Here is a 27,428-nt window from a genome sequence, read left to right on the forward strand (position 1 = left end):
CTCTTCTAATAGACAAGAAGTATTTAAACGACCTCAAGTGTAATGTATTCAGTCTAAAGAAAACTAAGTGCAAAATCATACAGTTTCAACTACAGCCGTGAATGGAAATAATGTGAATAAAGGCTCAAGTGGTTTGGCCCATCTCAGCCCTCAGCTGGTGACTTTGGAGAGACTTGAGGACCAAGATGGTCCCGGGTTCTTCAGTTGTCTTACCTCCTCGCTGGTCTCTGGGAGCTTCTCAGGCTCTGCCATGGCAGTCTCCTTCACCTCCCTGCATGGCGTGAAAGGTGCATGACAACAGGAAAGGAGGGGACAGATAAGTAAACAATTGGGATGGGGGGGAATAGAAAACAAATCTCGCATTTCACTACAACAGGAAACTAGAAAAAGAAAAAGACCAGAACATGAAAAATTAAGAGGTTGCACAGACGTAACGCGAAATACTTTTTTTAATGGAACCAATATAACAGGGTGCTTTCAGGTTTCAGCAAATTAAATTTAGTAAGTAAAAAAAAATTCAAGGCCAATTGCACCACAAGAATAAATGTGAAAAGTGAAAAATAGAAATCCAATCAAAATATAGAACGGTGATGGGGTTGCCTCAGTGCACCAAGACAACACTGACACTATTAAATCTTCCGAAACTACTTAAAGACACTACTGAAGGCTATATTTAACAACATTTAAAAGACCTCTTTTAAGGACCTCAAGACACCCTGCAATAAAAATCTCAGCAGGTGAAAACAATCCAATAAGATGAATATTTGATGAATACAACACAAGAGGGCGGCCAGGTGATGCTAAAATAAGTGCGCCATTAACGCTCTGTCTCATACTGTTGACTACAGTCACGCTGTCTTATCCCAGTAGCGCTGCTGTCAATGCTTTCAATCAAGGACAAGAGTCGAGTCGACGAGAGGAGGAGAGGAATGCAGAGACACCGCAGTCCTCCTTTCAACCTGCTCCGTTCATCCAGACGGAGCGGCACACTGAACGGTAGCACAACAATGCCTGACGGATGAATACACGCCGCACGTTCCCGGGTCGTTCTCGTGGGCGTACACGTGAACACGTCTACTCATTCCGACTAAATTAACTTCATTACAAAGTGTCAGACAAGGATGTCCGGATAAACGACGCCTGCTGGCTGCTACTGCTGCTAAAAAAAAAGACTGCGTCGCGACGAGCCGCCTCTCTCCTCTCTCTCCTACCTTCCTCTCACCAGAGTCTATTCCTCTCTGAACGCATTCCTGTCCGCACCGGGTGTGAACCAAAACCTGGCCCGGATAAAGCCACGGACGAAGCCTCGCTTGCTATTTAGTAAAGCCTCTATAACAGTCTAACATCGGCCGCTAAAGCCATACACGCAGCACAGCCATGTTGCTGCGAAGGAAAAAATGATCATGTATAAAAAGGACCCGCATCTTCTCAGCCACACCGGCTTTAAGGCAGTCTCATCAATCGCCTGATGGGAAATTCAACACATGAAATTCTCCCATACAGTTTTCTCACGACTGTATTCACAAAGCACCTGCTTGTAAATATGCAACGAAATTATGCAAAGGATCTCAGGTGAATGTTAAATGGGGCTTACAAAACGACATCTGACACTCAATACACAAAACCAAGTACAACTAAATTAGCTTGCTATATATACAGTGAATGTGGCTAATAAGCAAAACGTACATCTACATCGCATATCAATCATGGTCAAGGTTATGCAGGTGTGCACCATTTGGAATACATCATACTGTGTATAACACACATCACAAGAGAACCTGCTCAGATTTATATGTTAGCACTGGTCATAATACCATAAGGAAAGGGACAAATGGTCGTGATTCAAGTCATTGTTGTACATGGCAAATTACCACCCTTCACTCACTGTCACAGAGCCTGCTCAATGCTAACTGCACCCATTTATCAGCTGGTTGGCCTCTGGGTCGAAAACACAACGGGTTGCAACGAAATCTCGTCACACAAAAACCATAAACACGAGAGAACACATGCAATGCTAAGCATGACTTTGTGACAGTGTAGTCATGCGTGTGCAACTCTGGATGCATTTTCCATCCTCAGGATGCAGGACAAGAATATATTATGTTTGATTCCTTTCACTATTTTATTACATATTAGGTACACTCATGTTTCATATTAATTGTTATTATTCCTTATTGAATGGGTAACCACAGGTGCAATTCCCCACAGTTACGCTTTACTGGTCCGTATCCACAAAGCTTCCTAGTACTAAGAGTTGGTCCTAGTGGTGAAATTCTAAGAAAACTCTGAGAGTGATGACGTTTTCTAAGAATTTCTCCTTAAAAGTAAGACTAAATCCTAGTAAAGATAAAAGCTATTCACAAAGCATCTTAGCCCTTAAGAGAGCTCCTAAGGTGGAAAACTGTTAAGAGTAGAGAGGAGGACTTTTAGGAGCTTAGGAGTTTCCTAAGGAGAGGAGAAAAAGGCTGAAAGACGCAGAAAAGACGCATTAATGCTATTATTATTATGAAAGTTATCACAATGTTAAGATATTTTGCAACAGGCAAACAGTGCAGCAGTGATAATTTAGGTTTATGCAACCACATAGTAGAATACTCACACAAACAGCTCCTTCACAGACTCATATTGTGACGCAACCTTTTTAATTCCCACTGGACGTGCGCACCGTGCACAGCAGCTATATCCATAGCTGCTGTTTTCTCTGTATTGTCTGGTCACTGATGGGACACACGAGTATATCATCTGCAATATACTCATGTTCAAAAATCCTATTCATATAGACTTGCCAATATAGTCTATAAATTATACTAATACTACTGAGTCTTGAGCCATTTTCACCAAATCTTAACATCAAATTAGTAAAGTATAATTACGTTACTGGTTTCGCCCAAATAAAGGCATAATGCGTCAACCTGTACAAGTATTAAAAAGTACCGTTCGTATGGTTTTCAAAGATTTTGTCCAATGAGCTCTATTTATTTTATTTTTGATAGTATAAGCAAACCACGCGTTAATATCGAGTAAATTGTGTTTTATCTTGTGTGATTCCTTGTGTGCATTCTGGATGACAAAAAGAGCCGTGTTGATTTTTCTTTATCAACCAATGACAGCATCCAAAGAGAGCATCACACCTAGCAACGGGGTCAACCACACCTCCTCAATAAGATAAAAGTTCTTGTCCATTCCTTGCTCAGAGTTGCTCTGAGAACTTTCCTAAATCACTCCTAAGCTAGGACTCCTTGCTAAGGAATTTTAGGCTAAGATAAGAGCTCTCTGAGAGGACTCTAAGAATGTTTGTGGATACGGCCCCTGATCTGTCACGTGATTAGCCATTGCACAGGTTGTATTAAAGAATACCTCCAGTAGCTCAGTCTATTTTCTATCATCACCACCTCTTGGCAACCCAAGCAGACTTCCATGTGGCCTAAGGCTCCATTTGTATGCATCTATGCATGTGCATGCATCCTGTTTGCCCAGTTTGAATCAGACAATGTATGCGCTTCATAATACCAAGACCGAAAACCAGACCTTGGCTTGTCTTTCTTTTCCTCCTCTCCTTCGCTGTCCTTTCTCCTCAGTTTCTTCTCCTCTCCAGCAGGTGCTCCAAAGAACTGGTGAATTAAACGGTCAGTAATGGTATTAAGTTGGGAGAGAATACATGCCAAAGTTGATGAAACAGTTCAAATAACACCACCAAGGGACACTGAAGGTCAAGTGTAAACCCATCATAAGAATGTACGTGTGTAGAATAATTCTTGATTTTACGGAAATCAATTTTTCTAAAAAACTTAGAAAATTGGAAGAAAATGAGGATAGATGCACATGGATGTCTTGTCAAGATACAGGCTTTACAGTGTACTGTGGTGTGTTAACTTATAAGCAGCTGACCTTGCTGTGGCTGGCTCCATCAACAGTCACGTTATTCTCCTCTAGAGACATCCCCCTTTTGCGGAGGGCAGCTGTTGGGGATTCCTTTGGATCCTTAACCTGGGCCTCTGCTGTCACCCTGTGCTGAGGTGAGGGACCTCTCTCAAGTTTCCCTTCCTAAGAGAGAGAGAGAAAGAGAGAGAGAGATGGAGAACAGTACTATACTGTGTGCAGACAGAAGAATGACGGAATAGTGTGAATTAAAAAAAAAAAAAACATTCTCTTTCATCCCTAGCATTTGCTGCAATAAAAGTAGTGTTTTCATTTTTTTTTGGACTGACACTGTACACCATGCATATTAAATCAGGGATGTGATCAGGGCAACACAAAAAAGAAGTAAATGTATGAAAACAAGAAAACATATCTGCCTTGACATCACTGATTGTGGCCAGAGGTGCAACACAGTTGAAAGTTTCAGCCCATATAGTTACGTGTGAGAGAGAGAAAGCTGACTTGTGGACCACTTACCCTCCTACCACTGGAGGTGGAGCGGGATCTCTCCTGGGAAGATGAGGATGAGCCGGAGGACCGAGACGAAGAGGACCCAGAGTCAGAGTCTGAGGAAGAGGAATCGTTCGAGGAGGACCTTTGCCTCGCTCGTTTCTCCTCCTTCTTTGCATCTCTTCCCCTCCTCAGCGCGGCCCCCGTCGGGCTTGAGGGAGCCTTCCCTTCGTCCACCTCCTTTGCTTTTTTGGTCGACTCCTCGGCGGCCCGTTGCTCTGTCTCCATTGAATCCGCTTGGGCTTTATCCTCCGACGCCAGGCTCACGGCCTTTTCTTCTTGGGGACTCTGGACCAGTGTGGCGGTGGTCTCGTTCTCGGGCCGCGTCCCCACAGAACCGTGCGAGCCGGAAACAACTTCCCGTCTGGCGCGTGCTTGTGGATCTTCCTGTTCCGCGGAGGGCTGATGTCCTACTTGCGCTCGCTCCCCAACTTTGGCGGGTGAGGCGAGGGGTGAGGCCTGAGGTTGGGGGCTGTCAGAGAAGGTACGGGGCCGCTTGATAAACATGGAGGTGGAAGAAGACGGGGGTTGAACTGGGGAATCCCTTAAGAACCGGAACTTCTTGAATGACTGCGGCGACAGAGGCGTGGATTGAGTTGGTGACATGGCTGCACCAGATTCTGCTGGCTGGCTGTCTCTCCGGACCACTTGGGCTTGGGCATTCCCCCCCTCCTGTTCTCCTGCCTCTTTTGCCGCCTTTCCACCCGGTCCTGTGGAGAGGGGGGGAGGAGTGGGCAGGGGGGTGAGACCAATCTCACGGCCACGTTTGGACGGAGGGAGGTGACTCTCCCTCTCCCTTTCAGCCACCATAGCTCTCTCTTTCTCCTGTTCCAAGGCCCTCTCCTGCTCCTCCTTCTCTTTCTGCATGGCTTTCTCCTGCTGTAAGACCTTCTCCTTCTCCAATCTTTCGCATTCAAGGGCTTTTTCCCTCTCTTGCTCCATGGCTCTCTCCCTCTCCTTCCTCTCTTGCTCCAAGGCTCTCTCCCTCTCCTTCCTCTCTTGCTCCAAGGCTCTCTCCCTCTCCTTCCTCTCTTTCTCCAAGGCTCTCTCCCTCTCGAGTCTCTCCTGCTCTTGAGCTCGCTCCCTCTCCAGCCTTTCTTGCTCTAAAGCCTTTTCTTTCCTCTCCTTCTCAGCTCTTTCCTTCTCCACCCTCTCCCTCTCCAAAGCGGCCTCTCGCTCCGCTTTCTCTTTTTCCTCCCTCTCTCGTTCCAAGGCCTTTTCTCTCTCCATCCTCTCTTTCTCCTTCCTCTCACGCTCTAGCCTCTCTTGCTCCAAGGCTTTTTCTCTCTCCATCCTCTCTTTCTCCTTCCTCTCACGCTCAAGCCTCTCTTGCTCTAAGGCTCTCTCTCTCTCCATCCTCTCTTGCTCTAAGGCCTTCTCCCTCTCTAACCTCTCTTGCTCCAAGGCTTTCTCCTTCTCCAGCCTCTCTCGTTCTAAGGCCTTCTCCCTCTCCAACCTCTCTTGCTCTAAGGCCTTCTCCCTCTCCAGCCTCTCTCGCTCTAAGGCCTTCTCCCTCTCCAGCCTCTCTCGCTCTAAGGCTTTCTCCCTCTCCATTCTCTCTTTCTGCTCCCTCTCTCGCGCCAAAGCCTTTTCCCTTTCCAACCTTTCTTGCTCCAAAGCCCGTTCTCTTTCAATCCTCTCTTTCTCCTTTCTCTCTGCCTCCAAAGCTCTTTCCCTCTCTAACCTCTCTTGCTCAAGAGCCCTCTCTCTCTCCTGCCGCTCCCGCTCCAAAGCCTTGGCCCTTTCTAGCTCCATGGCTCTCTCCTTTTCTTCTCTCTCTCGCTGCAAAGCCCTTTCCCTCTCCTCTCTTTCTCTCTGCAGAGCTCGCTCTTGCTCCAGGGCTCTCTGTCTTTCAAGCTCCTTCTCCCTCTCCAGCTCAAGGGCCCTCTCTCTCGCTAGGGCTTGCTCTCTCTCTTCTCTCTCTTTAGCTAAAGCTCGTTCTCTCTCCTCCCTCTCTCGTTCTAGAGCAAGTTCCCTCTCTCGCTGCAAGGCTTTCTCCCTTTCTTCTCTTTCTACGGCCTGCTCTCGCTCTAATCTCTCTCGCTCCAAAGCTCTCTCTCTTTCCTCTCTCTCCTGCGCAAGAGCTCTTTGGCGCTCTTCCTCCATTGCCCGCTCTTGCTCAAGTACTCTCTGCCTCTCTTGTCTTTCCAGCTCTAAGGCTCTAAGTCTCTCTTGCTCAAGGGCCTTTTCTCTTTCTAACTGAGAGTCCCTCTCTCTGTCCCTGTCTTCTGTTGCAGTGGCCCTGAGCACACTCACAGGTATTTGACTGTGGGGCACATGTGCTCCTATGGCACCCTGGTTGGTGCCTGGAATCATGGGAAGTGGCACATTGTCTGCGGTGTTGGCTGTATGGGTGATGGCAGATACCACACCCTCTGGAGGCCCTCTGCCAGGAAACGCTGTAGCTGAAGTGGAACTGTTATCCTGCCTATCTCCGTTCCCATCGCGGCCGTGCCACCCAGCTCCAGAGAAAGCTCCTTCCGACGCCATTTTGCGTGCCAGCAGGGTCAGCGGGCCAGGCTTGCGCTCAGCGTGTCCGCTCCTCTGTGGCTCTGGGCTGCTGCTGCGGCTGCCACTGCTGGAGGAACCAGAACTGGAGGTACTGGATGTGCGCTGCCTAGCTGGGGGCACATCTGGACTAGGGGGGCTCTGTTTAGGGGTGTCAGGTAGAGGGAACGATAACTCGGGGGGTGGGGAAGGAGGAGGTGTTGGTTGGCGGAGTTGCGGAGACAATAGGGAAGGGATGTGCTGCTGCTGGGGTTGGCGGGATGCTCCAGATCTCTCCCTGGTCAAGGGACCTCTGGCTGGCTCTCCAAGGCTCCTCCTCCGAGCGCCGTTGTCCCAGTCATCATCCTCACCGTCCTCCTCACCGTCTTCGCTATCATCATCGTCGCTGTCGGCCGGGACTTGGCTAGATGTAGGAACCCTCTCTGGCCGGTGCTCGCCACCGGCAATGCGCACGGCCACAGAGCCAGGAGCAGGTGTAGGCAAGGTTGAAGCAGGAGGACTGGACATATTAGCTTCCTGGTTCCGGTTTCCCCCTCCCTCATTCGCTGGGCCTGCCAGTCCCTCTCCATCAGAGGGGCCAGGTGGTTTGTGCTGGTCAGCCAACACTGGTTTGACATCCTGATGAGGACAGAAATGGGCTGAGATTGAGTTTGTTGCAGGACTATGCCAGTTTCTCCCATGCAAATATTCTGACACAAATTTTCTTACCAGCAAGGTCCGTCCAAATGTGCAAGATCTTTTAGGGCATGCAATAACTCCACAGACAGGAAGATTAGGAAATGTGACTGATAGCACAATAGAAAAGTAAACAAAAAGATATCTGACCTGGGCTGGAGCAGAACATGAGGTGCTGTTGTTGACTTCTGTGTGATCCTCTTGCTCTGAATACGACAACAGAGATGTGTCATGAATAGAGGTGCGTGTAGTAAGCCTAATTCATTCACTTGTAGCAGTTGGATTCTAACGACACCTTACCATCGGTTTCAACTGCCTCACGAGCCTCTCTCTCCAGACGCTGCCTCAGGAGCTCCTGTTGTTTAGCCAGATACTGCTTGATGAAGCTGTTCTGGCTCATTTCCTCACCAATCTAAATGCAGAGACAGACAATTGAAAAGAGGCTGCAAGTCTTCAAGGCCACTAGCAGACACGTCACAGAGCTTTCTGGGATATTGTGCTTATGCACTTTTTGTCATTCAAGCTTCAGAGATCATTTTGTGAAGGGGCTTCAGTCTTTGAAATGTGTGTCCCAGCGTCTTTGTGACACCCACCTGAGAGTTGGGCTGCAGTCCAATGTGAGGGGTGGAGGTCCTCTGCAGATTCTCCAGCATGAGAGCCTGTTATTGAGACAAGAGATTCAACTTTATTCAATCCATGTAAATAACTAGCAAGCATTTTTCAGAGCCGTTAGAATGAGCATCAAAACCAAACACATCCTGTCAGATCTTTGACTTTAAAGCAGCCAATAAACCCTTGATCTTTTACAGACAGTATGTGGTATATGCATGCACAAACCTTATGTCCAGAAATAATTACTGGTGCATTTGAATGTACATATCTGGGTAATTTATGACAGTGATGTTATTGTATTGTGCTAAATGTAATCAGTCATCATTTCCATTGCAATCACCAATATACTCTTTCTTCACAAAGTATTATGAGTCTCTATGTGCATGTCAACACCACAAGTGACAAAGTGAAATTTAGTCAGCATAACTTAAAATTCTAAGTTTTGTTCAGTCACACTGCATCTCTTTGGTCAAGACATTTTTATCTTAAATTTATATGGCATAACATCCAGGGAAATATAAACACTGTGATGAAAGTGCATCAAAGTAATCTTAATGAATATTATGATGACCCAACATCTTGGCCACGAATAAAGCCCTACAGCAAACCACTGATTTTAGTGGATTGCATCTACATTTTAAGATTGCTTGGTTATCTTAATACTACTGCAATATCCTTACACACCAACCATAGCCTGCGTATGATACCAATTACCAACAATTATTATGTATTAAATCATCATCACTGTAAACATTCAGGGTCAGTACAGATCAATGGCTTGCGTTTAGTGGTATTAAATTGTATAAAAATGTGTCTCCAACATTTCTACATTTTAAAGGATAATTATATGGCGGGCAATTCATTCAAATGGGTTAGTTGGCCATAGAAATTGAATCAACAAGTGGTTTTCTGTACTCTTTAGCATGGTGTCAAGATGCTACATCTGATATAACGTACCTTAGTACGGTAAACATTTAATTATCTGACAAAATCCAACGCTGATATTGGGGCTGGAGAATTTATGCAAATGTTAACACCCCTTAGTGCTTTCGTGGCGTAATTCAGCGGGCAAATGGTCAAAGGGCTACCCAGTTAAAAGCAAATAACAGATGTCAAGTCCCAACTTGGAGACAGAAGATAAGATACAATACGTTGCTTGCTATCATGTAAACAAAACGTCCACACAGGACACATGGAGGCTCACACGCTTGGACCACACGATGTGACTATCTATGTGACAAACTACTCTTTGTATTGTTGCCGCAAAACGTTATCTGTCCATTTAAATAGGTTACATGAAGCAGACATTCAGAGTGGCTGCTGCAAGTTGTTGAGCTACCAAGATAACTTCTGTAACCTCCCCCCCCCCAACTCATGCACACCAACAATGCGTGGGACAGACTTATCGTCAACACACACAGCAGCGAGCCAGTCACTGAGGCCACCGATCAACTCAAAGCTCAACACAGCGTTAGCCAAGTAAGCTAACTAGCTAACAGGACAACATCACCCTAATAAATACTTTGAGATTAGCTAGTAAGTTAATTGAACCCCCGATATTGCTGCGGATGGTATATCGTTGCACAGCGAAAACACCACTCGACCACACTTAAAACAAATACATTTTCAGTTGGTTAGTGTCAACCTGGCTAACTGCTACGCTGCCTAGGCAGCAGGCAGTTGTCGGCCCTCGAGACGAGCATCAGCCCCGTCCTCTTCGTTAACGTTAGCTCGCATCAACCGTGGTCCTGATTTCGCAGCCCAACTCACCCCTTTGAGTCTTTTGATGAGAGCATTTTTCTGTCCGCTTTTCGGGAGTCCTCGCTCCTCCAAAGCAGCTTTTAGATCCGCCACCCGAAGAGACTGGAGCGGTCTCCCGTCCAGCGTAACGTCTTCGAGGTCCGCCATTTTCCGTTCCTCTCGTCCGTTCCCAGCGAGAGCGACGAGCAACCAGCAACGCCTTCCTTCACCAACGTCATCGTTGACGACTTCTCCCAATCAAACAAAATTTGCGTGTTTTTTTTACTATTTCAGATTCAGAATAAACAAAATAAAATTGTATTACTATTGAATACTTTTAAGCTATATTATTATAATTATTTTAATCAGTTTAGTTGTGCCACAACAAACGTTGCGCACAGGCTGCGCAGGCTTGATTTCCTACACAGCACAACATTCACTGCGTACTCTTCCTGTGTATGTTTGTGAAGATAAAGATAGCTAGATTAACGTTAGTGCGTCTCGCTAAACGTCGCTGCGGATCAGATATGCCGAAAATAAGGTGACTTACATTCAGAAAAGGTGGGGAATTATAATAATGTGTGTTAAAGCAGCGAAATGTAATGCCGAATTATAATTTTGACCCGAATGTAGTAGTGTTAGTCTCGCTTTCATACAGGCTATAGGTTAACATTAGCCAGACCAGACTCTACACTGGTACATTTAGCTAGCCAGGTTGATGGCACAAAGGATTGTCTCTTTAGCAACAGCTGGCACCGCTAGGCACAGCAGATGAATAGCTGGCGAATCTGCTCTCAAACTGAAACAAACCTATCTTTCCAAAGATGTCGTGGTTCTATCATGTCAGTCACGGCTCAACCCAACAGCAGGAGCAGCAGCTCGCTGACATGATGCCAGCCACAGCCACAGCCAGTCTGTCTGGCACTTACTACTCCAGGATCAGAGGTCCGACCGGTGCGACACAAGCCTGGCCGGGCTGCTCTTCACCCAGCCTGGATGGCTTACCAGCAGCTCCCCGGGGTGCAGTACCTCCCAGCCTGGAGAACCTGTCCTGCACCTCACTGAGCGCGAGCCCGGGTGGGGAGCCCGAGCCCATCTCCTATGTAACCCTCCAGGAGCAGCGCTGTGTCCTGAGCTGGTTCCTAGGCTGGACCCCCATCCAGAGGGAGCGGTTCCTGCAGGACCTGTTGGGAAAAGCTGTGCCCGGGAAAGTGTGCACCCTCCTGGATTCACTCAACACTCTGCAGGTACATCTTACATACCATTCACTTCTAGATAACCCCAGAGGTTGATGTTATGTCGTCTGTGTTTAACAACAGCCTTTCTTTGTGTTCTGTGTCAAGGTTAAAGACAGCCCACCAAACATCTTTGAATGCCAGCTGCGCCTGTGGACCCAGTGGTTTGAGTCGTGGAGTGAGGAGGAGAGGAATCGTTTCCTACACATCCTGGAAGAGCGGGACCCAGTGTTTGTTGCCCACTTCTACAGGAGTGTAGCTGGTACAGCTGGAAGGGATTGATGGAGGGATAGGGAGAGAAAAACAGATCAGTGCATTGATTGCACTGTATGTGATGGAAAAGCAGGCGGGTGTTAAAAGTGATGTGTTGAATACTAACTAGAACAACTGATATGTGGTCAGAAATGGATAAACGGTGTGGATGAGAAATGTTTTGTATTAGGACTGAGCTAGTTCTCCCTTCTTGGGAGGAACGTTTGAATGACCGTGATGGGACTCATTTTTGAATCAGACAGAATGGATAATTATTACTCTTAAACATTTTTTTCTTTATTTACCACTCTTGTCATGAATGGAGATAAACCATTTCACGGTGGAGGACATACAACTATAAATGGTCTTTCAATAAGGGCTTTCTCTGTTTTCTCTTCCCAGCACTGGTTTCCCTAGGGCCTTACCATATGTTATACAGCTTTTTTTTAAGGTTCAGGACTCATGCATAATATTGGCTGAAGATCTGGCATTTAGTAACATGATTTAATCAACTTGAGATAAACTTGTTTCACATCTTATTCAAGATAATTAAGCTTACAGGCTCAGTTTTCCTGTGTTGTGCCTAGTGACTAAAGCACCTAGAATGACATGTGGACAACAAGAGGAAACATGTATTTGAGATAAATTCCATTGCTGTATTACAGTTTCTCTCTCAAATTTACAATTATATAGAACATTTTTTTTTGTTTTTTTTTTACCATACAAGAATAAATGAAATACACAATTACACACAATTGTACAATTGTCTTGTTTTATTGTCTTAAACATCATTAAATCATCAATTTAACAACAGTAAATGGATTATGTGTATATGTGTGTGTGTGTGTGTGTGTGTGTATATATATTTGCATTTTGAAAATTCTTAGATTTAGAGATATTCATGAATGAGTTGGAATGATTTTTTTTTAGCATAACATAGAACAGTGGAGTAAAACAGTGTCCTCTGGGAAGGTAAGACTTGTCAAACATAACTTGCCCTATTCACTACTGTATCCACTCCACTGAGCCAGCAGCAACCAAGACAATTGGACTCTCATTTTCACCCACGTCAACACAACCATTGATAAACGGATAGATTTTGTTTGTGAACTTCTGACCTACGAATGAGTAGATATGATCTCTGGTAGCAGCATCGTAGAAAGAGATCTGACCCTTTTTATAATCCAGCAAAATACCCAGTGTGGCAGGTGGCACCTGTACTGGAATAGAGGCGGGCCTTGAATCCAAAGCTCGGTACTGACCCTGCTTGTTCATGGCTAAAGTCCAGAAACCATTTGCAGGTCGGGCTATAATAATTCCCTTTCTTTTAGAGGACTCACTGGCCATCCCAAGATGGTAGCAAAGCCTCCCAGCCACGGACACCTCCCAGTAATGTCTGCCGCTTGTGAAGCCGGTCTTACCCAGTGCAGCTAGAGCCACATTAAACCGACCTGGGAGGTCAGGGACATTTTGCGGTTCCTCGACGATGGACATTGCAGTGTTGTCCGCAGACAGAAGTATCCTTGCGTGCGCTGTGTTTGGATCTAAGCCCACTTTAACTGTAAACAGAGAAGTGTAGTAGAATGATGTGTATTTTTATATTACATTTCACAAAGACATTGACATTGCAAAGCTTAAACCCATGTATAAAGGACTATTAATACAGCACCTAACTCTGTATAGGGTTGCACCTAACCAAGTTGTAATATGTGTAAAAAAAAAAGATCTGTGTGTGTGATGGGTTGCATTTTCTTGCAATTTAAGCTATACTACATAAAAAAGTCCACACTTTAATCTGCCTGTTATGCAGCTTGAAAATATATCAAGAAAGTGCCACAGCCAAATTTGAATATCATGACAGAATCTGCAGACTAACAGATTCCAAGATATTAATTGAACTTGTGTGAGTGACTCACTGGGGTAGACAGTGTTATCATCCACGTCGTTCAGTTTGTTGCGAAGATCTGAGGAGAGAGTAACAACAAAAGTGGATATTTAATGTCAGTAATGTCAGTGTATTCTATACAGTCTGCTGTGGTGAAGACTTCGTTACCTTCTACTTTGTCTTGGAGCATGTTCGTCTCATTTTCCAAGCCTAGCATAGAGATTGGAGAGACAGAGCAATTCAGTTTTGTCTGATAAATCATGATAAATAGGCCATGGATTTACTTAATAAGTTTGATTACTCAGATTCTTGGTGGTGAACCCTGGGAAAAAAAAATACTGCTTTTACTCCATTAAATGCTGATTTAACTCATTTATTGCATCAGTGAGCATTTCCAGAGAGGGGAACTTACTGTTGTATTTGTCCTGCAGTTTGTTATTCTCCCTTTTCATGTCTTCTAACTCCTGCTGCAGCCGGTTGAAGTTGGCATTGCTCTCATGCAATTGCTGCTGCAGTCGATCAGCATCCTGATGGCTCTGTGCCAGTTGTCTCTGCAAATCTGTTTGATGAAATATTCAATTGAAAAACTACATCAAATGACTCACTTATCTGTTTGGTGTGGACTGATACCGCAGTTTTATACAGTATCTCACCGTCACACTTGACGTCAGCGCAGCATATTTTCAGTTCTTTGATCTCTTCCTTTAACTCTGATGGAGGGAAAAGGTTGAGACAGTGACACATGTCAAACACCTACCAAGTTTCAATGACAACTTTCAACACCTTGCAATCTACAGAACACACCTTGATTTTTGTTCTCCAGTTTTCTAGTCTCTTTCTCTTGAGTTTTCAGTTGCTTCGTCAGTTCTGAGAGAGAAGACAGTGGAAATTACACCATAACTGAGTGAAAAGAAAATCTATTTTTTTTCCCTTCAACTTGGCTTCCAAAGAGAGAGGGGTCGCTCGATGTTAGTTTTAGTGGATAGATAGTTATTGATGTGTCCTTATAGTGATAGTCTTATGAATATTTACAATATTTTCCCCCAGCAGACACAGTAAGGAATTATGTGTTTGATGACAGCAGCAGAGAAACTGATGAAAGCACGATAGTAGGAAAGAATAAGTTTGACAAACCGTTGGCTTGTTCTGCAGTAATTTCATCAGCTTTTGATGCTTTTGTCTGAGACTGTGTTAGCTGTGACCTGAGACCAGCAACGTCCATCACTAAAAGAAAACAAAACAACAGCTACATCATTTTGTTTCAAAACGAAACAAACTGATATGATTTTTTTTGTTAATAATAAGACATTTGCATACTCAAGTCAAAATTCTTTGCATCTGATTCCTTGAATAGATCTTGAGTGTCTTGAAGTTGCCTTTTTTTCAGGTTGAGATTCTTTTCAAGATCTGAAAAAAGATAGTTTGATTAGACTACAGGGAAACAAAACCTTTTCTGGATCTATATGTTTGTTTACACCGTGTTATATGCACACATCATGCTTATATTCTGTTCTTTACATTACCCATGATGTTCGATCATCCTCTTTACCTGTGATCTTGTCAGCGCGTGTTTGTTTGAGGCGTAATAATTCAGTCTCCAATTGCTTGATTTTCTTGTGAAGTTCCATAATCTGTGCCGCTAATAAAAGACAGAGCGAGCTACTTTTGGTATTCTGAAGCCATGTCAGTTCAATAATTCTGTTTCTAATTCTATTCTCCATCATAGGATAATGTTGTGTGACCAAAGACAAGGAAAAAACTTACACAGATCAGCAATCCTCATCTCACTTGTGTCCAGCTCCTCTGTCTTATCACTCAGTTTGGTTTTTGTCTCCTCCAATTCATTTTCCAGCTCTTTGAGAAAGAAATCATTTGTTGTTTATTTCCTCAATATGTTCACAACTTTAACTCCGAGACTGTATCGTATGCAGTGTGATTTATCGATGCAGAAAAGGTATACCAAAAAGTTTCATCATATATTTGAGGATTATATTCTGCTTCCCACCTCCAATTCTGTCCAAATGAGTCTGTATCTCATTGTCTTTTCGCTTCTTTAGTCTTGCTATTTCATCTTGCTGAGCCAATATGTGAAACACTGATTGAAAAAAATAAGGCTGTTATTCACAAGGGCACAAGACTGTAGTCAATGCTGATGCAACTGTTCACCATCCAAATCTTATCATAGTTTGAATGATGGCTCACTCAGTTTAGCGGTTTCATTGTTTTCATCTCGAATTCCATCAATCAAACCATTCAGACGATCTTGAAGTACTGTGGACAAGAGAAAGCCATAATTAGATGTGAGACAGGGGTTTCAAATAAAATAAATATTTTTTTTTTATCAAATATATAGGAGAAACTTCTGTCTGAAGCCCTTGGTATACACTGTCAGGTTATTTTCCTAACCATGCCTGCCACTCACCAGCAATCATGTTGTGGTTTGTGTGATTTCCAGCCATATTCTCCAATTTCTCAATCTGTGTTTGTATTGTAATAATCTGCAGAACTGAAACAAGGATTAAACTTCAGAGGCTTTTTGATTATTATTTATTTATATTTTCCAGCAGGTACAACTCTCAATCTTGACCACGTATTTCACAGATCTTGAAATCAATAGAAATGTATGTTCTTCTATTGTTCAACTCACATCTTTGCGGTTGAGTACTTCTTTCCTTCAGCTCCTCCGTTTTCGTGGCCAGTTCATTATTCTTTCCATCTATAATTTCCTGAAGCGCTGAGGGACAGAGACCAAATGGTTTTTCAGGCATGTACTTTCATGCCTTGATAGGAGTTACTACCTCACATTATTGTTCAGATTTTTCTCTGTTACTAAGATGTATGGTAGGCTTTCTATATTAGATAGATTTGGTTTTGGATAGACTTCAAAAACAGCACACTCTACCAGCTCAAAAGTACACCAAAGTTGCCATATTTTGTGCAAATGCATGATTAACTCCTGAGATATCACTTTTTGCTGTAAAGTTCCTCCATTGTGCCCTAATATAGCACAGAAGAAGAGGTTTTCTTAGAGGATTTACTGAAGCAAAATGGAACCACCTTTTCGAGAAAAAGTGACATCACTAGGTATCACCCATAGTAGTGCATATGAATTTGCACAAAATGGCAACTAAATATGTCAATAATGGAAAATATCCCCAAAATGGTCAGAGATAACTCCTACCAAGGCAAGGAAAACATGGCATCCACATGTCTAAATGTAGGTGTTGTCCCTCAAGTCATCATGACATTCAGTTGTGGATAATGCTAAATTGTTCACAATGTCAGATCACAAACACTCACCTTTGATCTTGGTTTCTGCATCAGTGCTCAGTTTCTGTCTATTTAGTGCCTCCAGCTGGAGAGTTAATGTGGAAACCTGAAGAGCTGAAAGAACCAACTTGAGTTAAGCACAGCTGGATGTCAAGCAGAAGAGCAGCATGTAACATGTCTCTTCTCCCTCTTAAGGATCAATGCCTCTCATGTGGATTCAGTCACAGTGTTGGCTCACCTTGTATTCTCATTTTAAAAAACTGGACTGCCAGTCTGCTTTTACAGTCACACTCTTACTCTCCTAAGTCACAACCCTCATGCTATTCCCACCTACAGTTTATCTTCCAAACATGACCAAAGAATGTCATTTTGACAAATACAATCAATATGATTGGGCTATGGAATATTGACTTAACAGCAATGTGCATGAGTGTAAATCATCTTTGAATTATTCCTGAAAATGGACAAAACAAAGTTAACAAAGTAAGAAGAAAAAGAAATCCATCAGGCTTGAGAGATGATGCATGTGAAAGAAGAGGTTTTTCACATATTCAAATTTCTTCTTCATTCTCACTACCTGAGTAAAACGTAACCTGAACTAGACTCATGCTTACAAATGTCTGAGCAGGGAAAACTGAATGGGTCTAAGATTACATTTTCACAGATTGAACAAAACAGCAAAGCTGTTCCACCACTCACCAAGTGAAGTAACAGAGTCAGATTTGGCCTCCAGTTCTTTCATTTTGTCATCCAGATCCTTCTGCAGACCTGTGAGGGACACAAACACAACAACTGTTGATCCTGCAGACACAACAAAACACCAGGAACAAGTCAACAGAGACTACACTCACTTTCATGTTTCTCCTGGGTATCGGAGCATTGTGCCTCCTTCTGGTCCAGCTTCTTCTGCAGAACTGGAACGAAACATTTTGAGCCACACATCGAACTTAATGAATGTGTTTGTTGTTACAGCAACATGCAGGACAATCAGACCAAGAGCTCAGAACTTACCCTGGATTAGAGTCTGAGCTTGAGAGTTCTCCTCCACTTTTGCATTCAGTTGCTCCATCAATTCTAGAAAACACATTTTTGCTTTGGGTCAAGAAACAGCTAATTATCATTACATTAATTCAACCATGTTAAAATGAGAAAAGACTCTCACTAGCAGTTGTAGCAGCAGATGTTTCTTTCTCGTTGTCCTTTTCTTTTTCTATGTCTCTGAGTTGATTTTGGAGATCAGTGATTGTCAAAACTGAGGAACACAGAAAGTACATATTATACAGAAACAAATGTCAGACTTTTCCTCAATAATGAACGTAGACACCATGTTCCCTGTCTACTTACTCAAATTGGCATTAGTCTTGTCTTTCTCATTCAGCTCACTGATATGTTTCTGCAGTTCCTCCTTCTTGGTCATAAGCTGGTTTGTTAGAACTGAGACAAATCAAATCAGTGAAAAAGTTACAACACAAAAAAAGCATGGTGTGGTAATAGCAATATTACGATCAATCTTTGCATCAGGTGATGACTTGCTTGTTTCATTGTGCACATCAGTGCATCAGGTGGTGAATCATCAGATTGCAGAAGACGGTGGTACTTGTAAAGGATTGTTGGAGATACTTACTTTTTACCCGAGAGGTTTGAAATGTCTGCAGGTCTGACAACTGTCTCTGCAAATGATCCACCTGACTCTGCAGCGTAATGATTTTCAGCACTGAAGCAACCACAACAGAAAGTCAACATGTAGCTTACTTGAAGAGAAATTGTGATAAGACTCTGCACAAACTGTACACAATTTGGTGAAAAATGTCAGGAAAACTACAACAGAGTCTTGAGTCCTAATCTCATCAGAGCTTGTCTGTCTTTCTGCTCACTTATTTCATACTCACTCAGTTTTGTGCTGTCGTTGTCTTTGTCTTCTATGTCACTGAAAAGGCCGTCCAGCTGTTTTTGCAACTCTGGACAAAGTAAACACTCTTTAATGTAGATGATGTTTCATCAAGTATATTCCATGTGATTTGACTTTCAAATAATGTCAACCTGAAGGGGTTCCTTGGCATTTTAAATAAGACTTACCTTCCACACGATCACCAGTGGTCTGATTGGCAGCAACTTTCTGAAGGTCCCATATCTCATTCTGCAGCGCAATGATTCTTACAACTGAAACAAACACACACACACACAAAGAGACTCTGAAATCAGTCTTGTTATTCCTCGACATCCAAGATGGTGCGTCCATTTCATTTGGGACAAAATGATTAAGTCTGAGGAACATACAAACTTAGAGACTTGAGGCTTTACGCAGTCATGAATCTGACTACAGGTGTGAGGTTACAGTGATTATCATGTTAGGTCTTAAACATTGACTCAGATCATCACAGTGTATCACATCAATGTGCTCACTTATTTGTGGGTTGGCACTCAGTCTCTCCAGGTCTGCAGTCCTGGTCGTCAGTTCTTGCTTCTTCTTCTCCAGTTGGCTCTGCAGCTCTGGGGGAAACCCAGACAGACAGCAATAAGATCTCAATGCTAGACTGGACGGCTTGTTAAGATAGATATTGTTTTGCAGAGTCAAACCATCCACCATGACTCTCGTTACTCACCTGAGATCTGGTCTGGATCTTCTGCGGTAGTGATCAGACTGGTCAGCGCCTTCAGCTCATCATTCAGGTTTATGATCCCCAGAACTAGTCCAGAAAATCACATCAAACATCACCATGACGGTTACAATGCTGAGGACAAACAATCTGGATGTGGAAGCCTTTTCACAGTTCTCACTGTTATACTGAGAAACTGAGCAGGAAATAGTTCTTATGTTAATTCCCACCTATAGTCTATGTTCCCAACATGACCAAACTATCTGATTTTGACAAATACAATCAATATGATTAGGCTTTGGAATATAAACAGCAATGTGCATGAGTGTAAAACGTCTTTTAATTATTCCACAAAATGTCCAAGACAAAGCTAATGAAGTTAGAAGAAGAAATCCACCAGGCTTGCGTGATGATGGAAGAGGTTTTCCACATATTCACATGTCTTCTTCATTCTCACTAACTGAGTAAAATGCAACCTAAACTAGACTCATGCTTACTAATCCCTGTGTGCAGGGAAATCTGAATAGGTCTAAGATTACATTTTAACACATTACAGATTGAACAAAACAGCAAAGCTGTTCCACCACTCACCAAGTGGAGTAACAGAGTCAGATTTGGCCTCCAGTTCTTTCATTTTGTCATCCAGATCCTTCTGCAGACCTGTGAGGGACACAAACACAACAACTGTTGATCCTGCAGACACAACAAAACACCAGGAACAAGTCAACAGAGACTACACTCACTTTCATGTTTCTCCTGGGTATCGGAGCATTGTGCCTCCTTCTGGTCCAGCTTCTTCTGCAGAACTGGAACGAAACATTTTGAGCCACACATCGAACTTAATGAATGTGTTTGTTGTTACAGCAACATGCAGGACAATCAGACCAAGAGCTCAGAACTTACCCTGGATTAGAGTCTGAGCTTGAGAGTTCTCCTCCACTTTTGCATTCAGTTGCTCCATCAATTCTAGAAAACACATTTTTGCTTTGGGTCAAGAAACAGCTAATTATCATTACATTAATTCAACCATGTTAAAATGAGAAAAGACTCTCACTAGCAGTTGTAGCAGCAGATGTTTCTTTCTCGTTGTCCTTTTCTTTTTCTATGTCTCTGAGTTGATTTTGGAGATCAGTGATTGTCAAAACTGAGGAACACAGAAAGTACATATTATACAGAAACAAATGTCAGATGTTTCCTCAATAATGAACGTAGACACCATGTTCCCTGTCTACTTACTCAAATTGGCATTAGTCTTGTCTTTCTCATTCAGCTCACTGATATGTTTCTGCAGTTCCTCCTTCTTGGTCATAAGCTGGTTTGTTAGAACTGAGACAAATCAAATCAGTGAAAAAGTTACAACACAAAAAAAGCATGGTGTGGTAATAGCAATATTACGATCAATCTTTGCATCAGGTGATGACTTGCTTGTTTCATTGTGCACATCAGTGCATCAGGTGGTGAATCATCAGATTGCAGAAGACGGTGGTACTTGTAAAGGATTGTTGGAGATACTTACTTTTTACCCGAGAGGTTTGAAATGTCTGCAGGTCTGACAACTGTCTCTGCAAATGATCCACCTGACTCTGCAGCGTAATGATTTTCAGCACTGAAGCAACCACAACAGAAAGTCAACATGTAGCTTACTTGAAGAGAAATTGTGATAAGACTCTGCACAAACTGTACACAATTTGGTGAAAAATGTCAGGAAAATTACAACAGAGTCTTGAGTCCTAATCTCATCAGAGCTTGTCTGTCTTTCTGCTCACTTATTTCATACTCACTCAGTTTTGTGCTGTCGTTGTCTTTGTCTTCTATGTCACTGAAAAGGCCGTCCAGCTGTTTTTGCAACTCTGGACAAAGTAAACACTCTTTAATGTAGATGATGTTTCATCAAGTATATTCCATGTGATTTGACTTTCAAATAATGTCAACCTGAAGGGGTTCCTTGGCATTTTAAATAAGACTTACCTTCCACACGATCACCAGTGGTCTGATTGGCAGCAACTTTCTGAAGGTCCCATATCTCATTCTGCAGCGCAATGATTCTTACAACTGAAACAAACACACACACACACAAAGAGACTCTGAAATCAGTCTTGTTATTCCTCATCCAAGATGGTGCGTCCATTTCATTTGGGACAAAATGATTAAGTCTGAGGAACATACAAACTTAGAGACTTGAGGCTTTACGCAGTCATGAATCTGACTACAGGTGTGAGGTTACAGTGATTATCATGTTAGGTCTTAAACATTGACTCAGATCATCACAGTGTATCACATCAATGTGCTCACTTATTTGTGGGTTGGCACTCAGTCTCTCCAAGTCTGCAGTCCTGGCCGTCAGTTCTTGCTTCTTCTTCTCCAGTTGGCTCTGCAGCTCTGGGGGAAACCCAGACAGACAGCAATAAGATCTCAATGCTAGACTGGACGGCTTGTTAAGATAGATATTGTTTGGCAGAGTCAAACCATCCACCATGACTCTCGTTACTCACCTGAGATCTGGTCTGGATCTTCTGCGGTAGTGATCAGACTGGTCAGCGCCTTCAGCTCATCATTCAGGTTTATGATCCCCAGAACTAGTCCAGAAAATCACATCAAACATCACCATGACGGTTACAATGCTGAGGACAAACAATCTGGATGTGGAAGCCTTTTCACAGTTCTCACTGTTATACTGAGAAACTGAGCAGGAAACATGTGAAATGAAGAGATTTCAGCTAAATTGTGAATAATGCACTGACAACAGTGACAACTTTGCACTGTAACCTCACTCACCCACTGCCTCTTTGGAGTCTCCAGTTCTGTTCAGTTCTGCAACCTTGTCTTCAAATTCAGTCTTTAACTCTGAAAGATATAGGCACATGCTGCAACTCATACCTGTAACTGAACCGTGAATCATCAGAGCTTATAGCAAAACCAAGATTTTGAAGCGCTTACCGTCATATTTGTACTGAAGTCCGGAGCATTCATCACCCTTTAATCGCAGTTTCCTCCGCAGGTCTGTCATAAGGACATAAGGGAGCCAGGTCATCAAACCTCTCACCTGCGTTTGTGCTTTGAAACTTTCAGGACAGGCTCACTTGTTCAAATAAACGTTACTCACCTTTGACCTCAGCCTGACTTTTGGCATATTCCCTCTCTTTGGCTTCAAACAGAGTCTGAAGGTCTGAATTTAAAACAGTGCAATGTAAAATAAGTCAAGGCTGTCACACATTAGACATGAAGGTGTAAGGAACAGAGCGAAATTAGCGGATCTTTCTGTTGGAATGAATTTGGCCATACAATAAGAGAGGGAAATTAATTTCAATCTTTCCAAGAAGATAACTTAAGTGTGTGTCACCAGACGTTATGGTTGGTCAGAAATTACTGTAAATCAGCTGCTGTTCAGCCTGGCTTTATCAATAGAAAGGGGAGAGGGGAACTCACTGGTTTCTTGAGATGTTGTCTGATCTTGCTCATTATCCTTCAGCTCTCTCACTTCCTTCATGGTGCTGATGATCTTGATGACTGGTCAGAGCAAAAGAAAAGACATTCATTTTTGGACTTGAACTTTAGAAGCTGTGGCTCATTTGTTTTTGCCTGTTGGAGGTAATGCAACAGTTAGAATGGAAGAGTCTCATTCCAAAATGAGATATCCAAGGTTTCAAAAGATTGACGCCTACTCTTACAAATCGATTGCTCGTAAGAGGATAAAGTACATTATGAGTTGCTAGTGAAGTTATGAGTCATCTTTGGACCATTGCTTATAAAAAAAAAAATCCTTTTTTTAAGGGTAGAATCATATGTATTTCTGTATTTTCTATTCTGTGCTGTCTTTTTGGTAACATCACTAAGGCTCAAACTCACTCGTTTCTGCCTGGACAAAGTCTGCGTCCTCCAGTTGTTTCTTTAGGTCCTGTTGCCGTTTCTTCTTCTCCTCCAAACTCGCTGTCAGTGCTAGGAGAAAAAGACAAGTATTTATGCTTTTCTGACTTTCATATCAGAGTAATTAACCAATTATGCAAAGATTTAGTGAAAAGTTATTCAATAAAAAACCCACAATCTCACATGAGACATGACACAATATCTATCAATTTCAGTAAATTCAGCTAATTAAAGTTTCAAAAAACTGTAGGATTATCCACCTTGAAGTTTGACATCCATTGTCCTTTTGCTGTTCAACATTATCCCTCTAAACTGTGCCATCTCAGTCTGCAGCTTCAAAATCTCCTGGGCTGGACAAATCAGAAGGAGGATGTCAAATCAAAGCTTTAGTAGACAAAGAAATTAAGCAACTGCATTTCATGGCCCGTAAAGGTGGACCTGCACACTTACTCAGCTGTGTGTTATTCTCCTCACGATTCAGTTGTAAAATCAGCTTTTTAACAAGCTCAGTCTTCTGCCTCCACTGCCTCTGTAAATCTGAAAAAGACACAAAAAACAAAGTCTGAGAGTGCAGATCTGGATGTAGAGTACGTCAGGTAAGAGATAAGAAAGGATTTTAGACATGTCTGCGTGTCTTGGATTGAGATAATGATCTATGCAGTTATTTTAGAAGATGAAGAAACAATGAGATCTCAAAATGTACGGCACTCACCAGCAGCCTGGACTCTGGATTTCTCAGTGTGGACAGTGATCAGTCTCTGTATCTCTGTAATCCTATTATTCACAGAAATCAACTCCAGCACTACAGGGCCAGCAGAGAATGCGTGTCAGAAAAGGTAAGGTGCTGCACCTTTGACACTGTGGATTAAAAATGTAATGCTGACTGAGAGAGATATACTGACCAACCGAGTCACCATCTCCTGTGCTCCGCAGCTCACTGATCTTATTGTCCAGCTGTTCTTGTAGCACTGGTGAGAAATAGCAGAGATGAAAGTGATTCAGCAGTGATAGGATCATAAACGGAGAAATCCAAGTCTGACAGATGGATTCCAACTAAATAGAAAGAAAGTATGAAGTGATGTGAACAGCACTTTACATTGGATTTGCCTGGCGGTTTGAGGACTAGACGTTCCTCTCCTTGATTGTCCCCGTTCTAAATCCCAGATCTCATTTTGCAGCGAGATGATCTCAAGAACTGAACGCACACAAAAAACACAAGTCAGTTTACACACACTACTGTGTATATCTACTGAGTTTGCACTAACCTTGGTTGGATCAGCCTTTTCGTCGCCAAGCCTTAAGACCTCGTCATTGTTCACCGTTCAACTGTTCTGCTAATCTCTTGTGAGTTTTCATGCTCTTACTGAGATGGGAGTTGTGGCTGCTTTCCATTTGCTCTGTCTTACTCCTCAGCTCATTGATCTTTTGCACCAGCTGTCTCTGTAGCGCTGTGAGACATAATTTTAGATATAAACATTTGTATTTAACAGCATTTAATTGATACTCATAGAATCGGCCGACAGGATTAGCATTGCAGGGGAATATCAAACACTTATGGAGGCAAATTCAAATTTAGAGTTAAAATTGAGTTTATTGTACTGGTAGTAACAGAGGAGTACAGAGCTAAATTGCGAGTAATGAAACAACAGCAACACTCACCAGTAATTCCAGTAGTAATATTCGTATTTGTGACCTTCTCCTGCAATATATTCACCTCACTGGTGCGTGCAGCGATCTGCAGAGCTAGAAAAATTTACATTTATAGTTTTAGGCATTTAGTTGATACTCTTATTGAGGGTGACATATAATAAGTGCAACAACAACAAATCAAAGGGAATGTTGATATGTGCTGGGAAACAATAAGTGACAAATGAGAAATGGTTGTATCATTTTATGTTTTGCTCTGAGTTAGTTGAACTTACTCAAGAATGTGTTGCTATCGTGCGTCTCCAGCAGCTGATTTAACTTGTTACGCAGCTGGCCATGAAAAGCTGTGAATTAAAGGTACATTTCAACATTTATTATGTCTATTCCAAGCGTATTTCCTCTTTCTTTACAATTTGATGGCTTACAGTGAATTATAGTTGAGGCCGTCACACTGCATATCCTGAGCTTCAGTTTCAACAGTCTCATTTCACTCCTTAGCCCAAATGCCTCTTCGTCTATAAGAAATAGTAGAGTTTATATTAGAGCAACTCTAAGCCCGCCGGTCTGGGCTTTCTCCAGTGGTTTCCCTCAGGTCCCAAATCATGTGGTCTCAACACTTTTTAGTTGATAATGATGTTAGCTGGTCCTGAATCCGTATAGGAATGAATACTCACCCAGTTGACGGTTGCGAGTAGTTGCCTGCTGAAGCTGCCCGTTCAGCTGTATTAGCTGTTCCTTCATACCTGAGACAAATCATGTTAAGGCAGCAGAGCAACACAGACAGATTGATTGCACACCATCTTTGCATAGTCTTACACTCAAATATCTACCTCAGTCTATGCAGTGAGCATATCTTACATGAACTGCTCCCATGTGCTTCACTTTAATCATCACTCAATCAATAGAGCTGATGATAAACTAATATAACATTACACAAAAACTCTTTCCTCACCCCTATATCCCTAGAGAGAAAGTTTTGTTCACAAGATAAATAAATACATCACTCAATTTATTACTGCTGCTGAGAGTTTTCCCAGTATTATCAATATAAATGATTTGTTGTTTTGCATGCACATGCACAAGACTCACCGACACAAGATTTGACCGTGATAGTCTGTAAGAGGAGAAATAGAGAAAATGTAATTACTCAACAGCAATACAGGAGCTGAATAAAAATGATACTCAAACTCTTATCTTAATGCGTTCAAAATGTTAACATTGCAAAATGTTAACATTGATGACCGTCATAGTAAGTGCTTTACATACCGTTACATTTACATTCTTGGGATCAATTCCTGCTGGTAGGATTATCTGGGGTCAAGAGAGAAAAATTAGTATATATCAATATTAGGACTTTTCAGAAATTGAGTTTATGTGTCAAATCATCTAATCTGATAAATCACAGTCTTGGGGACTCACTGGGAGCTGTGAAATAATCCGGTCTACATCTGAATTTCCCGTGTAACTGATTGTAGTTTTCACATCAGTAGAATGGACTGAGAAGACAAAAAAAAATCATCATTTGTGTGTAATTGTAACAGTTACATAATATTTACAGCATTCTATCTATTGTACACTGGTATTTAGGGACAAACTAGCCGTTTTACACTCTCAATGTAATCTGATAGTATTGCATCTGCCCTGATCTATTCTGTGTTATTGAGTGGGAATAAAATACTGTGCCTTACCATGCCTGTTGTAAGAAACTTGAAAGACAGAGAGAAGGAGGTGAATCCAAAGTAACTCTGAGCCTCCAGCCATTGTGCTGCTTCCCTTCTGTCATAAAACCTTCTCCTTCTGTCAACAGCCCTAATGCTCCTTTTTAAATCATTGCTTCATTCATTTGCTGACTGTGGTCATATAATCAGTGACCAATGATTATATTGGCCAAAAAGTGAACGTTGTGACACATCTCTCTAAATTTACACACTGAGGTCTTCTAAGGTAGAGGTTGGAGTTAATGACAAATATTATCAAGGAATTAATTCTACAGCCTGGTTCTTAGGCTGAATTCATTGCAGGTGGTTGCTGAAGTTTTCATTCAATTTCAGCAGACATTATGTTAATATGCACCCCAACACACACACGCCACACACCCCCACATCTCTACTTGGTTCCCCTTTCATTTATTGTTCATGAGCAAGTATGGAAAAAATGAATAAATAAATAAATAAATAATCTACAGTATAAATGCCAAAAATTGAGCCAATATTTCTACTACTACTACTACTGACTGATTGACTGACTGCCTGACCTGAATTTGCCTCATGATGCCCTCGGCTGCGCTGTGGGAATTACCTTAAAAATAAATTCTTGAAGTAATACAATAATATAAACTTTTATTTTTCGACCCATTCAGACACCTATCCAGAACTAATGAGGTTGATCTTTATGGCAAGATAGTTGTCTAACGTTTACATCAGACACCTTGGACACATCTGTAAATAATCTATTAACGGCACAGTGCCATTTTCTATTTAATGTAGACACTATGTCATTTAAAACCTTCCCATTCCATTTGGGAGCTCTTTTCCCTTTGTAGTTTTAAGTGCTGATAAGATGGACTGAAAATCCTGTGCAGAGCTGTCAAATAGTGTTTTCAAAATGTTCCATGTTTTTGATTCATAAAAGCATTTTTATTAGTTATAAGAACACCATCAAGAGTAATGAGACTATGAATGGCAAATCAAGTGAACACAACTCAAAACAGTGCAC

The 27,428-nt window shown here is 42.3% G+C and overlaps 3 protein-coding genes across 3 annotated transcripts; 1 reads left to right on the forward strand and 2 right to left on the reverse strand.

Moving 5' to 3' along the window:
* Positions 1–73: 73 nt before the first annotated feature.
* Positions 74–10,142, reverse strand: acin1a (apoptotic chromatin condensation inducer 1a). Its single transcript, XM_071512692.1, has 8 exons — positions 9,994–10,142; positions 8,205–8,270; positions 7,912–8,023; positions 7,762–7,817; positions 4,396–7,554; positions 3,889–4,044; positions 3,529–3,611; positions 74–271 (listed from the first exon to the last, which is right to left on the reverse strand). Exons 1-8 carry the CDS (start codon positions 10,129–10,131, stop codon positions 151–153), a joined length of 3,891 nt encoding a protein of 1,296 aa, XP_071368793.1. The 5' UTR covers positions 10,132–10,142; the 3' UTR covers positions 74–150.
* A 283-nt stretch (positions 10,143–10,425) lies between these two features.
* Positions 10,426–12,258, forward strand: cunh14orf119 (chromosome unknown C14orf119 homolog). Its single transcript, XM_071512694.1, has 2 exons — positions 10,426–11,210; positions 11,307–12,258. The coding sequence occupies exons 1-2, from the start codon at positions 10,788–10,790 to the stop codon at positions 11,478–11,480; spliced, it is 597 nt and encodes a 198-aa protein (XP_071368795.1). The 5' UTR covers positions 10,426–10,787; the 3' UTR covers positions 11,481–12,258.
* Positions 12,006–25,454, reverse strand: LOC139638625 (putative leucine-rich repeat-containing protein DDB_G0290503). The gene is made up of 30 exons (XM_071512684.1): positions 25,388–25,454; positions 23,969–24,034; positions 23,779–23,868; positions 23,517–23,603; positions 23,049–23,138; positions 22,629–22,709; positions 22,306–22,368; positions 22,140–22,202; positions 21,978–22,046; positions 21,695–21,778; positions 21,495–21,581; positions 21,171–21,254; positions 20,439–20,528; positions 20,257–20,346; positions 20,106–20,168; positions 19,946–20,008; positions 19,794–19,895; positions 19,209–19,292; positions 19,009–19,095; positions 18,682–18,765; positions 17,950–18,039; positions 17,768–17,857; positions 17,617–17,679; positions 17,457–17,519; positions 17,305–17,406; positions 13,989–14,045; positions 13,748–13,894; positions 13,504–13,545; positions 13,367–13,414; positions 12,006–12,049 (listed from the first exon to the last, which is right to left on the reverse strand). The coding sequence occupies exons 1-30, from the start codon at positions 25,452–25,454 to the stop codon at positions 12,006–12,008; spliced, it is 2,340 nt and encodes a 779-aa protein (XP_071368785.1).
* Between the last annotated feature and the right edge of the window lie 1,974 nt (positions 25,455–27,428).

This window comes from Centroberyx affinis, unplaced genomic scaffold (genome assembly GCF_046629955.1).
Source record: "Centroberyx affinis isolate AG114_WGS23_722 - 3 ecotype Tasmania unplaced genomic scaffold, CSIRO-AGI_Caff_v1 ptg006448l_1, whole genome shotgun sequence".
Classification (NCBI taxonomy): Eukaryota; Metazoa; Chordata; class Actinopteri; order Beryciformes; family Berycidae; genus Centroberyx; species Centroberyx affinis.

Coding starts and splice junctions, on each gene's coding strand:
- LOC139638625 (XM_071512684.1), bottom strand. CDS start 25,454: ATGAAGGAACAGCTAATACAGCTGAACGGGCAGCTTCAGCAGGCAACT. Junction 22,369..22,628: donor GACAACATCTCAAGAAACCA/GTGAGTTCCCCT, acceptor TTTTAAATTCAG/ACCTTCAGACTCTGTTTGAA. Junction 19,096..19,208: donor AGATCCAGACCAGATCTCAG/GTGAGTAACGAG, acceptor GGTTTCCCCCAG/AGCTGCAGAGCCAACTGGAG.
- cunh14orf119 (XM_071512694.1), top strand. CDS start 10,788: ATGTCGTGGTTCTATCATGTCAGTCACGGCTCAACCCAACAGCAGGAG. Junction 11,211..11,306: donor ATTCACTCAACACTCTGCAG/GTACATCTTACA, acceptor TTCTGTGTCAAG/GTTAAAGACAGCCCACCAAA.
- acin1a (XM_071512692.1), bottom strand. CDS start 10,131: ATGGCGGACCTCGAAGACGTTACGCTGGACGGGAGACCGCTCCAGTCT. Junction 7,818..7,911: donor TGAGGCAGTTGAAACCGATG/GTAAGGTGTCGT, acceptor TGTCGTATTCAG/AGCAAGAGGATCACACAGAA. Junction 7,555..7,761: donor CATGTTCTGCTCCAGCCCAG/GTCAGATATCTT, acceptor TGTCCTCATCAG/GATGTCAAACCAGTGTTGGC.